This window comes from Anastrepha ludens, chromosome 3, assembly GCF_028408465.1.
Source record: "Anastrepha ludens isolate Willacy chromosome 3, idAnaLude1.1, whole genome shotgun sequence".
NCBI lineage: Eukaryota > Metazoa > Arthropoda > Insecta > Diptera > Tephritidae > Anastrepha > Anastrepha ludens.
The window spans coordinates 42,695,476-42,710,006 of NC_071499.1; the positions used below are offsets into that span (position 1 = coordinate 42,695,476).

General features: G+C 39.9%; 1 protein-coding gene across 1 annotated transcript; it reads left to right on the forward strand.

The window, feature by feature from the left end:
* Positions 1 to 1,086: 1,086 nt before the first annotated feature.
* On the forward strand, positions 1,087 to 14,247 carry LOC128857815 (uncharacterized). The gene is made up of 2 exons (XM_054093592.1): positions 1,087 to 3,401; positions 10,651 to 14,247. The coding sequence occupies exons 1-2, from the start codon at positions 1,724 to 1,726 to the stop codon at positions 11,910 to 11,912; spliced, it is 2,940 nt and encodes a 979-aa protein (XP_053949567.1). The 5' UTR covers positions 1,087 to 1,723; the 3' UTR covers positions 11,913 to 14,247.
* Positions 14,248 to 14,531: the final 284 nt, after the last annotated feature.

The window sequence follows — 14,531 nt, forward strand, 5'->3', positions numbered from 1 at the left end:
ATTTTAAAAATTTTTTTTTTTAATTTAATTTTTTGCTTTGCTGTCGCTGTTGAGTGTTGTTCTCCATATGCAAAAGTTTTATGGTAAATAAACGCACGACATTTTTGTATATGGAAGAAAACATCCAAGACCATGAAAAACTTGTTGAAAATAAAGGCTATTTTTGAGCCACTGGAAGCGCGCACTTTACATACCTGTATATATATATAATTGGCGCGTACACCTTTTTTGGGTGTTTGGCCGAGCTCCTCCTCCTATTTGTGGTGTGCATTTAGATGTTGTTCCACAAAATGGAGGGACCTACAGTTTAAAGCCGACTCCGAACGGCAGATATTTTTATGAGAAGCTTTTTCATGGCAGGAATACACTCGGAGGTTTGCCATTGCCTGCTAAGAGGCGACCGCTATTAGTAAAAACTTTTTCTTAATTTTTGATCTTTCACCGAGATTCGAACCGACGTTCACTCTCTGAATTGCGAATGGTAGTCACGCACCAACCCATTCGGTCACGGCGGCAACCGCACTTAATTATACCAAAATTAAATGATGATAATATGCTCACAGATATTTGAACATTTTTTAAAAATTCTAATCAAAAAGTTTGAAATTTTGTTGAACATTTTGCGTATTTTTATAAAACTTGTACAAAGTAATATTTTAATTTACACGGTTTCTATAGGAGAATGAACTAAATGTTGATAACAAAATTATGAAAATCATCAAATTGTCAAAAGGTCTTCTCGAAAGGTCCCTGTGCTATAGTTAACAAAGGCACTGTATGTAGACTTCAGTCCTTGACTGTATACTTGTCATGCCCACCATACTAAATACCATCTGGAAATAAAGTATATGAAAAAAATTTGGTGAAAAATTCCCAACATTTAAGTCAGCGCTAATCAAAACATTGAGCCACCGAACCAGCGGCACTACTGCTTTTACAGATATTATTTTTACAAAAAATTCTTTTAATTTATACCTTTGACTATCACTGCCACTTAGCATAAAAGTAAAAATGTGTTAAAATGTTTGTTACCAAATACTATTCGTACTTTTTGTGACTTATCGTTTTCATTTATTTCCTTTTCAGTTTTCCGGCATTGTTATGCTAATTGCAAAGTGTCCCAATAATGCTGCTAAGTTGCTGTTATATGACACAAAAGTAAGAACAATCAAAGCTGTGTACAAAAGTTGGCTACCCAAAGGCGTGCAGCAGCTACGAAATAATCAACAAATGAACCAGTGAACATTCGTGCACACCAAAGCTAATCTGCCAGCACAAAGGATTGGCGACAAGGACGTTAATTAATCACAAACTTGTGGTGGCCAACTGCAACACCACTGCCACTCGCACATATATATACGTAGATATATAAATACCACCAAATAAAGCAGTCAACAACTCGCCCACAGCCAATAACACTGCAACGGGGCTTAGTTAAATATCATAAATTGGCTAACGCAAGCTGACAGCAGCGCACACAAAGCGTTTCACATTGATGACGTGGACGCATTAAAAGTGCTTGCCACATCAACGCAGCTGGGAAGAGAAACGTTATAATCGCTGCTGACACCATTGTAAGCGCAGCAGGCAATTATCGAAGTTATAGTAGCCAGTCGCCGTGACCAAGTCAAAGCGAACAGGTGAAGGCTCATAAGGCTAAAGCGCCTTCCACAATATACACACAGAGTGCGTGCAACGCAAGCAACCAATACATATACACGTCATGCTAAGACACATAAATAACATTGCGACGAGTTGTTGCAACAACAGCAACAACAAGACTATGCACAGCGTGCGAGATGAAGCGAATTGCGAAAGCAGCAACACAAGACTCGCCAACCACACATCTGCGGCGCGGCATGACCGGCGCTCACACATCCGCTCTTCCGCGTTCTTGCTGCTGCTCGCACAATCCTTGCTCTTGCTGCTGCTACTCGAGCATATTGCGCCTGCAGTTGGTAATCCCGATTGGATGCAACGTTGCAGTATGTGCCATTGCAATTGGAATTCGGGCAAAAAGACAGCCGACTGTAAGGCGCGCTCACTCACCGCCATACCCGATGATCTGAGTAACGAGATGCAGGTTGTGGATTTCTCGAATAATATAATACCCGAGTTGCGGCGCGAGGAGTTTGCCGATGCGAATTTACAGAATCTACATAAGATCTTCTTGCGCAATTGTACCATACAGGAACTGAATCGCGATGCACTCAAGGGCCTCACCATACTCATCGAGCTGGATATGTCGCACAATTTCATACGCGAGCTGCATGTCGGCACCTTTAGCGGGGTGGAAAAGCTGCGCAATCTCGTCATGAATCACAATGAGATCGAGGTGTTAGAGAATTATCTCTTTGTCGATTTGCCTTTCTTGTCGCGTGTGGAATTCAAAAACAATCGCCTTAAGCAGGTGGAAATGCATGTGTTCGGTCAACAACCTATGCTCGCAGCAATTTACCTTGAGGCAAACTCGTTATCGGTGCTGCGCAAGGAGACCTTCACGCGCATACCCAAACTAGCGCATCTCTCTTTGGCACAAAATCCCTGGAATTGTACGTGCGATCTGCAAGCGTTTCGCGATTTCGCGCTTGCCAATCGACTTTACACACCGCCCACGGACTGCGCCCAACCGCCAGCGCTAAGCGGCAAACTTTGGACTGACATACCATCAGAGAATTTCGCTTGCCAGCCGCGTATACTCGGCTCGGTGCGCTCATTTATCGAAGTGCAATCGGATAATATAACTTTGCCATGCCGCGTTGAAGGCTCACCGCGTCCGAATGTTACATGGATCTATAATCGACGCGCCATCAATCCGAATGATCAACGCTTTCGTGTGCTCACCTCCATCGAACAGCAGCCACTCATGAGCATAGATCCTGCAGCGCTTATAACTACCGAATTGCGCATTTTCAATGTGCGCGCCAGCGACAAAGGCATGTACACTTGCATTGCAGAGAATCGCGGCGGCAAGGCGGAGGCGGAGTTTCAATTGATCGTCGACGGTGACTTTTTTGGCGCGCTCGAAGGTATAGGCGGTGGCATAGGCGTCTCCACCACTGACACTCAATCGAACTTCCTGCTCGTCATTTGCCTCATCGTGATCACAGTACTGTTGCTGCTCATGTGTGTGCTACTCATTGCCTGTTGGTATTGTCGACGTGCACGCTCATATCAGAAGGACACAACAATGATGAGTGAGAATGGTTTAATATCTACGAAAATGGATAAAACCAACAGTTCAATGCTTGAGGGTTCGGTGATTATGGAAATGCAAAAAAGCCTACTAACCGAAGTGAATCCGGTGGAGAAGCCACCGCGACGCACCGAACTAGAAAATGTGGATGGGAGCGATGAGGGGCATGAAATCAAAAAGACACTACTGGATGAATCACAATTCGGTGAGTAAATAAAATAATGGAATATAATATTATATGATATTTGATGTACTCGTATCTTTACGCTCATGGGTAAGAGTTTGTGTGTGAGTGCATGCTCATTTATTTATGCAAGCTCTCCTAATGCCCTCAAAAAGTATTGAAATGCGTCAGTTACATAATCACTTAGACAAACAGTTATAATGCATGCGTGAGTGTATTGAGCAGACTTAAGTTCTAATGCAACAACAAACACTAGAACAGCTGTTGCGAGAAGCTTACACCTGTTTGTATTTGTAATCAAAGCTGGCAGAGCAGCAACTGGCTGGCTTGGCACACCATCAACAAGCGATGCATATCCCTTTAAGCGGGCATATCTGTTCGTTATGTATGTGTGTATCGGGTGTTTTTTATCTGCATGAGAAGTATCGATATCGATAACTGACGTTTCCCCTCAGTAAGGTTTGGCAGGTCATCATGAATCGCATAGCGCCAGAACAACTCTTCCAAATTATGGAAATTTACTTTGAAAAAAATAAATTTGTTCGCGAATTTCCTAGAGCCGTAGTGCACCGTACTTCCATCTGCGAATCGCTTCTAAAGCGAATGAGTTGACCGGTGATGAAAAGTGGGTCACTTACGACAGCGTTAAGTTAAAACGGTAGTTTTCGCATATTGGTGAGCCAGTACGAGAGGTAGGCAAGCTAGGATTGCGAATCAAATAAATTTAGCTACGGGGTTTTGGTGGGCGTGGTCTCATCTACTATGAGTTGCTACCCGCCTACGTACAAACTCTTAATTCGAATGTAATGTTGATGACAATTGACCGGAAAGCACTCACACTGAAGCGGGCGATTCTGACCACTAGGAGGGAAATTGCCATCAATTTCATCAGTACAACGTCAAGGCAAGCATCGATAGTGGCTCACCCCGGAGTTTGGTTGACTGCTTCGTATGCATCCACTTTATAGCAAAACGCACCTGATAGGCCTGATTACCATCCATTCTAGTATATGGTAAAAAATTTACCTCAATAGAGCCTTACGAAAATCAACTAGATAGTCGTATTTTTACCTAAGGGAAAAAGTGTTTCTATGAGAGGAGCATAATAGAAATACCTTCAAAGTGCAATGCATATTTGATGATTCTGACTATGGTAAATAAAGCTTTTCGCACAAAATTTACACTTACAATTTTCAACTCGAGTAGTTTTTTAACAATCTTTGGGTAAAACTATAAAACAAGTATTTTATTTTATTTTTTATTATTATTATTTTTTTTTTTTTTTTTTTGCTCACAAATAACACAGCAAAATTCCGTTTAACAATTCAAAATTTGAACAATGTTTTCCTAAATTTTGATAGCGAAATATTGAAAATTAAATGAGTGACAGTGAATTTTCGGAGACCTTCCAAAAAAAGTTGTATGTATTGTAGCTCACAAAAGAATCATCAGAATCAAAAGGACCAAAATAACCAATTCATTTGCATACAAGGAAATTTTTCTCGAGGTATCCCTAGAAGGAACCTTTCGTCACACTTGGAAGCCAAACAATCGTTTTCAGCTGCAAAACAAATCGGCTAATTTGTCATTGTTAGATTAATAATTTTTAATAAAAAAACTAAAAAAAAAACAAAAAATAAAAAAGGAAAGCGCACTGAACTACCTGGTCAATTATGTGAAGAAGTACTGTGAAAAATTTCAAAAGTATTGCTGCAGTAGATTTTAAGTTATGGCTCACACGGACTTGAAAAGTAACAAATTTCAGAAAAACGCTTCACAGTTGAGCAGCTAACAATAAAGCAGCTAAGGGTATAAAGACTCCGAATGAAGCAGCGAAAGCACAAATACTCATAGCTTTGTCAATTCTACTCCGATCGACTATTCTGACACTGTTTTATCCAAAACAAACCTAATAATCGTAGCATAAAAGATTTGTATACGAGGTATGTTCAAAAAGTATCCCGAATTTTGAATTTTCGCAGGTTACGTATATTCGAATTTCGATTATTGATTTTTGTGGCGATATGTTGGTACTCATGTCTCTCGCACATGCCGACAAGTTCGACCATTTTCAATGTTAATTTAATTGTTGACAACTGCTTTGCTTGCACGTGTTTCGGCTCGTCTTCGATTTTTACCTATTCAAGAAGATGCATCAAAGAACCTGTATCAAATTTTGTGTGAAAAACGAAATTAAGTGCGCGGATGCATTCCGAATGTTGACTGTGTCATACGGAGAAGCTACTTTGTACCAAAGCAACGTTTATCGGTGGTACAAAATGTTCTCAGACGGCCGAGAAGATGTGAACAACGAAAAGCGTGCCGGACGCCCGAACACTTCAACAATAGACGAAGAAGTTGATGAAGTGAATAAAGAAGGAAATAGTATTGGCCAATCGTCAAATCGTCGTTAGAGAAGTTGCTGAGGACCTAGACATATCGGTTGACTCGTGCCATTTGATTTTTTTCAATGATTTGGGCATGAGGCGGGTCGCCCCAAAGTTCGTACCAAAACTGCTCAATTTCGACCAAAACCAGCATCGCATGAACGTTCCCAATGAGATGTTGAACTCTGTCCACGACGACCCAAATTTGCTCCAGAGGGTGATAACTGATGACTAATCGTGGGTTTATGGTTATGACGTGGAAACCAAAGCTCAATCATCTCAATAGAAGCTGCCGCACGAACCAAGAACGAAGAAAGCGCGCCAAGTTCGGTTGAATGTAAAAGTTTTGCTTACCGCTTTCTTCGATTGCAGGGGCGTTGTGCATCATGAGTTCTTGCCACAGGGTAAAACGGTCAATAAGGAATATAACCTGCAATTCGCGCGAAGCAATCCGCCAGAAACGCGCGGATTTGTGGAAGAACAAAAATTGGCTCCTGCATCACGACAACGCCCCTGCTCATACATCGTTGCTTATACACGACTATTTGGCCAAAAACAGCACACTAATGATGCCACAGACGCCGTATTCCCCAGCTCTGGTCCCCTGTGACTTTTTCTTGTTCCCGAAACTGAAGAGGCCCAAAGGTAGACGCTATGCTACGATTGACGAGATAAAGAAGGCATCGAAGGAGGAGCTGAACAGAACAAAAAAAAATCATTTTTTGAAGTGCTTCGAAGATTGGAAAAAACGTTGGCACAAGTGCATAATATCTCATGGGGATTTCTTTGAAGGGGACAAAATAGATATTAATGAGTAAATAAATAATTTTTGAAAAAACACAAAATTCATGATACTTTTTGAACACACCTCGTACGTGAAATCGATACAAGTAATTGTTTTCAATGTGGAAATTTCGTAAGAAATTAAATTTTTTTAAAAAGCGGAAATTTTTTTTGTAATACTTTTTTTTATTATTTTAACTCTTTTCTTTAATTAAAAAAAAAAAATTTTTTAAATTTTTAATTTTTGGTTATTTTTCTTGATAATTATTCTTCAAACAAATAGTAGAAATTTCCGAGTAACCATTCAAATTTACGCCCGAAATGAACTTTCAAATGCGTGGTGGATGGAAATGCAAACTCCGTTAGTTTGGTCTCAGTAGTTTGCTTTGCATTTGCTCTTTGGCATTCAAATTGCATCGACTCTGCAAAAATTTGAATGTTTTCAATCAAATTACCATGTGAATCGCGGGAAAAAACAAAAACAAATAAATCAAATCAAAACCAAATTAAGAAATTCGTAGGATATATACACACTTACACACATACAAACATATATCTCTCGCACACAACCAAAAGTAATTGAAATTTTTATTTCCAAAAGCATTTTTCTACACATAAACACATACATACACATAGGAGATCTCTCACAAACCTTTAGAGTAGCTGCAGTAATGGCTCTTTATTCCTATTATTTTTATGTTGCCTGTCAGTTGCAATTTTCGGCGTTCGTTCCTCCGGGCACTGTTCCCTACTAAAGCGCCTGAATACTTGCATAAATTGTGGAAGACTCTCGGAAATTGCGCTGTTGTCGAAAACCAGCGTTGTTGGCATTCGCGCGTAGCTGGAAGATTAATTGCTTTTGCTCCAAACATAGCCAAATAAACCGTTTAATGCACACATATATACATACGTACATATTAGGGATGCCAATTACGAGATTGAAGTATTTTGTAAATCATAAAAATCCCGAATTATTTGGGCAACATATCCAGCATTTTCGGGGTTTGTAATTTCTGACGAAGAATATTCCTGCGTAAAGAAAGAAATGCTACACTGACTTTAAATTTTTAGCAAATATGGATATGTTTCAACGTTTTTGTTATCTTTTTAATATACAAAGTATTACACGCACTTGTAGTTAATTAAAATTTGCACTGGCTTCCTTGATTTTTTTATTTTAACATAAAGGGTGGTTAAGTTTCAAGGGCCGGTGTTGATTTTGAATAAAATACAATTTTTTTTGGAAATTATTGTCATTTCTCTTTATTATGATAATACTGGTGTGGCTCAATTACGTGTGAAACAAAATATCGGCCAAAATATCAGCCTCGGTGGTACACCTCCATCCGATGGTCCAAATTTTCGATGACGCTGAGGCATAATTGAGGTTCTATGCCGTTAATATGCCGAATTATCTCATCCTTTAGCTCTTGAATTGTTGCTGGCTTATCGACGTACACCTTTTCTTTCAAACAACCTCAAAGAAAGAAGTCCAACGGTGTCGTTGACGTTTAGGTGTGGTTCACATTCAACATCTACCTTTGAAATCTAACCACCCTTTATATTAATATGTATTAAAACCTTCGATAGGCTAGCGACAGCTCAATAGTCTATAATGCCAGGGATCGTGGGTTCGAATTTCACCACTAGCATGTTCCCTGCACTCTTCCTATTTTCCGCTTTTCCCGCCTTTCTGATTGGATAATCATTATTTCCCATTATTCCAAGTATCTCCCTTCCCATCAACTGATCCAAACCCTGTTCTTAATTTCCTGTAACACTCACCACTCCCAGGCTCATCACTTCTGCAACCTAAAATAACTGAAAAGGCAATAAAAGCTCTAGCACTAGCGCGTCGATAATGCAGTCAGACAATGCAGTTAGCACAGACACAAACCCCACCACCGCCACCCATCGTCTACTCCGAAAGACTGTACAATGTGACACAATAAGTTCAAGGAGTAGCGCTGCTCTTAGGCAGCGATAGATTGCAGCCCATCGTCAAAGATCTACAACGGCAGGCTAATCACCTACTTTAGGCTTCTTCTGTTCACCACTTCTCTGCTCGCTATCTCTATGCTCGGCTAACTTAACTAAATTGCTAGCGCTTGACGAAAAGGGCTTTTGTTACCATACTTACTTCGATTATAGTAACCAATACAAGTCCATACTTCGAGAACTATACAGGTTGTTCTGAAGTGTATGTTTATGCATTACAGGTGCCATAAGCACAATCTCTGGCGATGCTCTAAATGCTATGCTTGATTTGCTCCTCTTGGATCTTAAGACACAACAGGAAGCAATAAAAGCAATGTGTAGACTCCATAAATATAGTTTCTGGCACGAGGACGGAACTTCAGGACACAGAGAAATCTTTAAGTTGCTATCTGAGCAGTATCCACTTTTTTTGGCACCTAAAGACGACCTGATACCTATAGCTTCATTTGGAAGGAAATTTGAGTGGAGCAATCCAGAGTGCATTCAGATTTGACGGATATTTCCTTTAACTATGGTTCCAAGAATGGTATAGGGTCTGTAGCCAGATGGTACTTAAACGATAGTAATAAGTATCACTATGGGGGAAATGTTTTCCAAAGGGAAGTTTTTGCCATCCTGAAAGTAGTCTAATGCATAATCGAGAGGAGATGGAGTGGTATACACGTTGGAGTTTTCAGTGACAATCAAGATGCGCTAAAGGCTCTGGAGAACGCGAAGCAAACCTCGAAGATTATTCAACAATGTAAGAAGTAACTTAACTCTGTAGGAAGACATATAAAACTCGTACTTATATGGGTTCCAGGACACTACTGTGTTCAAGGAAACGAAATTGCCGATAAATTGGCCAACCGTGGATCAGCAATACCCCCACAAAGGCCATTGAGGACCCGGTATGCCTGTCTTGCTTAGAGGAGGAGGAGGATAGCGCTGATAATTTTATCTGTGAGTGTCCTGCCTTTGCCAGATCACGGCTACGAGTTTTGGGTTCCGATGTCGTGAGAATGAGTAATATTCGTTCTCTAAAACTGGAGGATATTTACAGATTTGGCAAAGAATCTGGAAATTATGTATATAAGGGCAAACTACCTTTACCTCTGTCTCTATTATTTTCTAGAGAAAGACTCTGATACTTTTCTCCTTTCCTCCTTGACTATTTACGTTCTTTCCAGAGCTTTCTAATGAGCTTTTTAGCCTGAGTGTTTTAGGAGCCACCAAATCTGTTGGTGCTCCTTGGCTCGACCGATTCAAATTTCAAAACAATACAAGTAGCCTCGGACGTACGATTACTAAGACGGAGAAGTCTTGTAGAGGTCCTATGCTCCTCAAAGGAGTAATCTCGAGAAAGAAAATATTTAAATACCTTCTACTATCCGCTCATTGTACGATATTAAAAAAATATGAGAATTTCTTTCAACCGCAAAACACATTTTATGTTTACTTTTTTCGACATAACTTCTTTTCTTTTGCTTTGTTACTAATGAAATTATTTTCTTTTCAAATAAAAAAGTTAATTTAAACTAAATATTATTTTATAATATTTTATGGTGGAAAAGCTTCTTAAAAAAATATCATGCAATTTTTTTCGCTTTAATCTCTTGCAAAATAATGAATATCTGAATCCTCGGATCTCCTGTTGCAATAATAGGATCCCGAAAATCGCGGATTTGTAAAAATTTGAAAAATCTACATCCCTATTTCGTATGTATGTATGTATGCATTTATTGCAAAAATTTCAATATTCTGCAATAGATAGTGCAAAACTTGCTGAAACGTAAAGTTTTCTATCGTGATCTCATTTTTTTTATTAAAATCCACGCTGAGCATGAACGCACTAAAAAGTTTGCCGTTGTAATCACTGCATTTTAATTGTTTTTCAACATTTTTCTGCTCCTTTTTTTTGTTTTTGCATACCTCTATATTTGTGCTCGCCACTACTATCAGAGACAACTACCAAGTTTGGCCAGCGCGCACCAAATAATGGGGAAAATATTATCGAAAGCCATTGTACATATTTGCAATTACTCACGCCAATTTACACTCAATTTATTTCAATTTTTTCATAGTCGTCCTTTTTCTCTCTCTCTCTCTCTTCCCCACGCCAGGCAATCACCCGCGCGACGATGAAACCCACTCCGTCGCCCTGTCGGACACTACGGTACCTCGTGTGCGTCACACCTACATCGATGATACCTACGGTACCAGCTTGCCACCTGATCTACTCGCCTTTCCTGCACGCGTTCCGCCCACCTCCCCCTCAATGCAATCGTCGCACAGTAACATACCCGAACAAATCATCTATGGCATTCGCTCACCACCGCTCACCAGTCCTGTATACGCGCACATGACGCCGCATGGCATCTATGGTACCACAACCATCGCAGCTGCCACACCGAATGGTTTCATGACTCTGCAACATCCGAAATCACGCAACTTAGCACTGATCGCTGCAGCAAACAATCGCCAACAACAGCAGCAGCAACATGCACACGCCCTCCTACCGGCGCAACATGGCGCGCACCAACAACAATCACCTTTCTTGCCAGCACCTGTTATATACTCACCGACCACAGCGGTGGTCATGAAACAAGGCTATATGACGATACCGCGCAAACCGCGCGTACCCAGTTGGGCGCCTTCCACCTCCACCACAAATCCCACACAGTTAAGCGAGTTTCAGTCGCCTACTTCGCCAAATCCTAGCGAAACTGGCACCGCCACTACTGCTGAACTGCAAGTGGAGCCGGTGTACGACAATCTTGGGCTACGTACAACTGCCGCCGGTAATTCGACGTTAAACTTGCATAAAGTTCATCCGGAAACAAGCAACGGCGTCTCCACATCAGCGCGCTATACAATGCGCGACCGCCCACTACCAGCCACGCCGAACCTCACATCGGTGGCGTCAAGCACAGCAGCCAAGCAACAGCAGCAGCAGCAGCAGGCGCAACAGCAACAGCAACAACAGCTTACATCACAACAAAATGCTGTACCCAGCACATCGGCGGCGGCTGCGGCAGCAGCAGCTTCAGTTGCGAAAATCTACGAACCCATACATGAGCTGGTGAACAATCATCACCTGACAACGACCTCCGATACAGAGCCGCTGTATGGTACCGCGCGACATCACAACGGTCTCACCATTGTGCCGAGTGCCAACAATATGAATGGTGGTGTAGGCGTCGATGCTACTAACACATCTGTTAGCATCAATGCGTCCACTGGTGAGCCTACGAAAGTAGCGAAAATACCGCCCCGCCCGCCACCAAAGCCCAAGAAAAAGATGTCTGTAACAGCGACACGCGGCGGACAAGGCAGCACCAGCCAACTATTCGACGATGAGGGCGAGGATGGCACTGAAGTTTAGTTGCACGAACCCAATGGTGGCAACTGCGGTGCCAATGACGCCGCCACCTAAAACTCCTTCAAAGCGGCAGCGAAAAAACGAATGTATCGCGCGAATAAGCGTGAAACAGTAAAACGAAAAGCAAACAATGGAAAAATGTGCGAAAGTTTAGTGTGTGCGTGTGTGTGTGTGTGTAGGTAGTAAGTGCATACGTGTATTTACGTGTGAATAGGTATGCATGTAGTAGTAGTTAGTTGGGGGGGAAAAAAATCAAAAATTAAATAACAAAAGGTGGCGATTACTGACACTCCCGTTTGGAACATAACTAAGAAAATTTTGAGAAATGGTGGTTTTGTGGAAAGGAAAAACGGTAAAGCATTAAAGTATTGTGGTGCAGCTGAGGCGGCACATATTTAATTGCTATTAGGGGACTATGACGATGCCATAAGCAACTTCCATGTCCTTATGGTGGAATAAAATTTTGAATACATATGAGGTTTGGAATAGGAATGCTTTAGTTTTAATATAAATATGATTTTTATAATAGGTGAAGTAAAAAGTTCCGAGCATCTTCCGCTAGAAATCTTCAGTGAGCTATGCCTAGGCGAATTAAAGAAAAAAATATGCTTCAAAAAAGCTTCTTTGACAATTTTGTGTTTGGTGAAGCCAGCTCTGCTCTATATTATTCCAAAAGGTAGGAAAAAAGAAAGAAAATTCGATCATTACCACTAAACTGAAGGTGTGAAATCAGAGCAGATGGCCAAGTAAATGTATGCTGCTTACGGAATGCAGTAGCAAATCGGTGATCCAACAATTTCTTTCTAGTAATATGAACCGATCGTCGGATGGAACTCGCTCTGGTACGGCAATCAGCGAAAGGGCCAATAAAATAATGGAAATCGTCGAGTCGTTTCGGTATGTGAGCACTTTTTCCATTGCTCAGGACTAGAAAATTAGTTAGAAAATCGTCTGGCACAATTTCCTTAAGCCTGAGCTCGATCGATGAGCATGATGTATGGGTATCCAAATGCATAGATACAAACGAAACTTTTGAAACAAAACCAAGTCTGTGATTACTTTCCGAAATGTTGCAAAGTCTTCCCATTTTTGAAACGGATAATAACTGTTGATGAAAAATGTATCACAGACGAGAGCAATAGTTGAAAAAGATCGTGGTAAAATGGTTGTGAGCCAGTATCCATGAACGCCAAGCCCGTCGTTCCAACGACTGTCAGTGCTACGTAACCGGAACGAGCGGATTTATATTCGCCCAAAAACTGTCACTCCAGCTGCATCTCTCGTATATAGGTATAACAACAACAGCATCCCCGAGCCTGTATTAGTGACTCAAGTGAAGCTTATGAAAATTAGCTGGTCAAATTGGTTACCAATGGAAACGAGAACTTTTTCAATTGCGAAATGAAAAAATTGCTTTTAAAATGTGTAAAATTTATCGAACGAAACGGCGCGTAATTATCTAAATTGGACAAACACAACCAAACCTCTACATAGATATAGCGCAAAAAATCTTAAGGCCGAAGCGAAAGCCTCTCCTTTCATTCATTTATCGAAATTGTGACGGAAAACATGCTCAGAACTGTTTACTTGGCCAATATTTTTACAAAAACCAGCTCTAACCGAAAAAACAAAATCGAAAACTGTTCTAAAAAAACGTCTTTTAACCCTCCGTAGAACACTTTTTTAAACCTTCGGTTGGGCACTCGAGTCTGGCATTTTTTTCCTCCTTTTTAAGGATCCTTTTAAAAGGTTATGTCTACAAATCGCTGGAAAATTAAATTTTACGAAGCTACCTGGTAGCTGAAGTCGTTGGCTATAATAGAAATATGTTGAATTCCCGTCCAAAGTCGAAAAGGCCAGGCCAGGGTGTCCAACGGAGGGTTAAACCACACTGGGTTAGTGCATTTACATTTTCTGAATAGCTTCTAGTATTTACAAAAAATTATTTAAAATATAAACACTTATTTATAAGTGCAATGGATCTAAATAACTTTTTTTTTAATATATAAGCAAGTGCAATTAAACAGTGGCGGTCAAAATAATAGCAGCACAACATATTGCAAAGTTTTGACGATTTATTTATTTTCAATAAAAAAAAAATTTTAATATAGTTCATACTAAAACAAAAAGAACTCCAATTTCTTTGTACAAAATTTAAAAAATTTAAAAAATTTTTCCTAAAAGTTGCAAACTTTTTAGTCAGAATTTTTCGAAAATTCTGGATACGCAGTCTTGTAGCTCATTTTGTAACTCATCTTACCATTTTTGTTAAAATATAGTTCAAATTTCTCACTCATAAACTTAAATTTCTTTGTACAAAATTTAAAAGATCTAAAAAAATTTTTTCATAAAAAATAAAAAATTAACTTTTCAGTCAGAATTTTTCGAAAATTGTGCAATTCTTGTAAGAATATAGCTCAAATTTCTTTTTACAAAATTTAAAAGATCTAAAAAAAATTTTCATAAAAATTTCAAACTTTTCAGTCAGAATTTTTGGAAAATTCTGCAATTTTTGTAAAAATTTAGCTCAAATTTCATTGTACAAAATAAAAAACACCTAAACAAGATTTAATTCATTTTTATTTCGAAATTTCAGGCAATATGTTGCGGTACTATTACTTT

Coding starts and splice junctions, on each gene's coding strand:
- LOC128857815 (XM_054093592.1), top strand. CDS start 1,724: ATGCTAAGACACATAAATAACATTGCGACGAGTTGTTGCAACAACAGC. Junction 3,402..10,650: donor ACTGGATGAATCACAATTCG/GTGAGTAAATAA, acceptor TCCCCACGCCAG/GCAATCACCCGCGCGACGAT.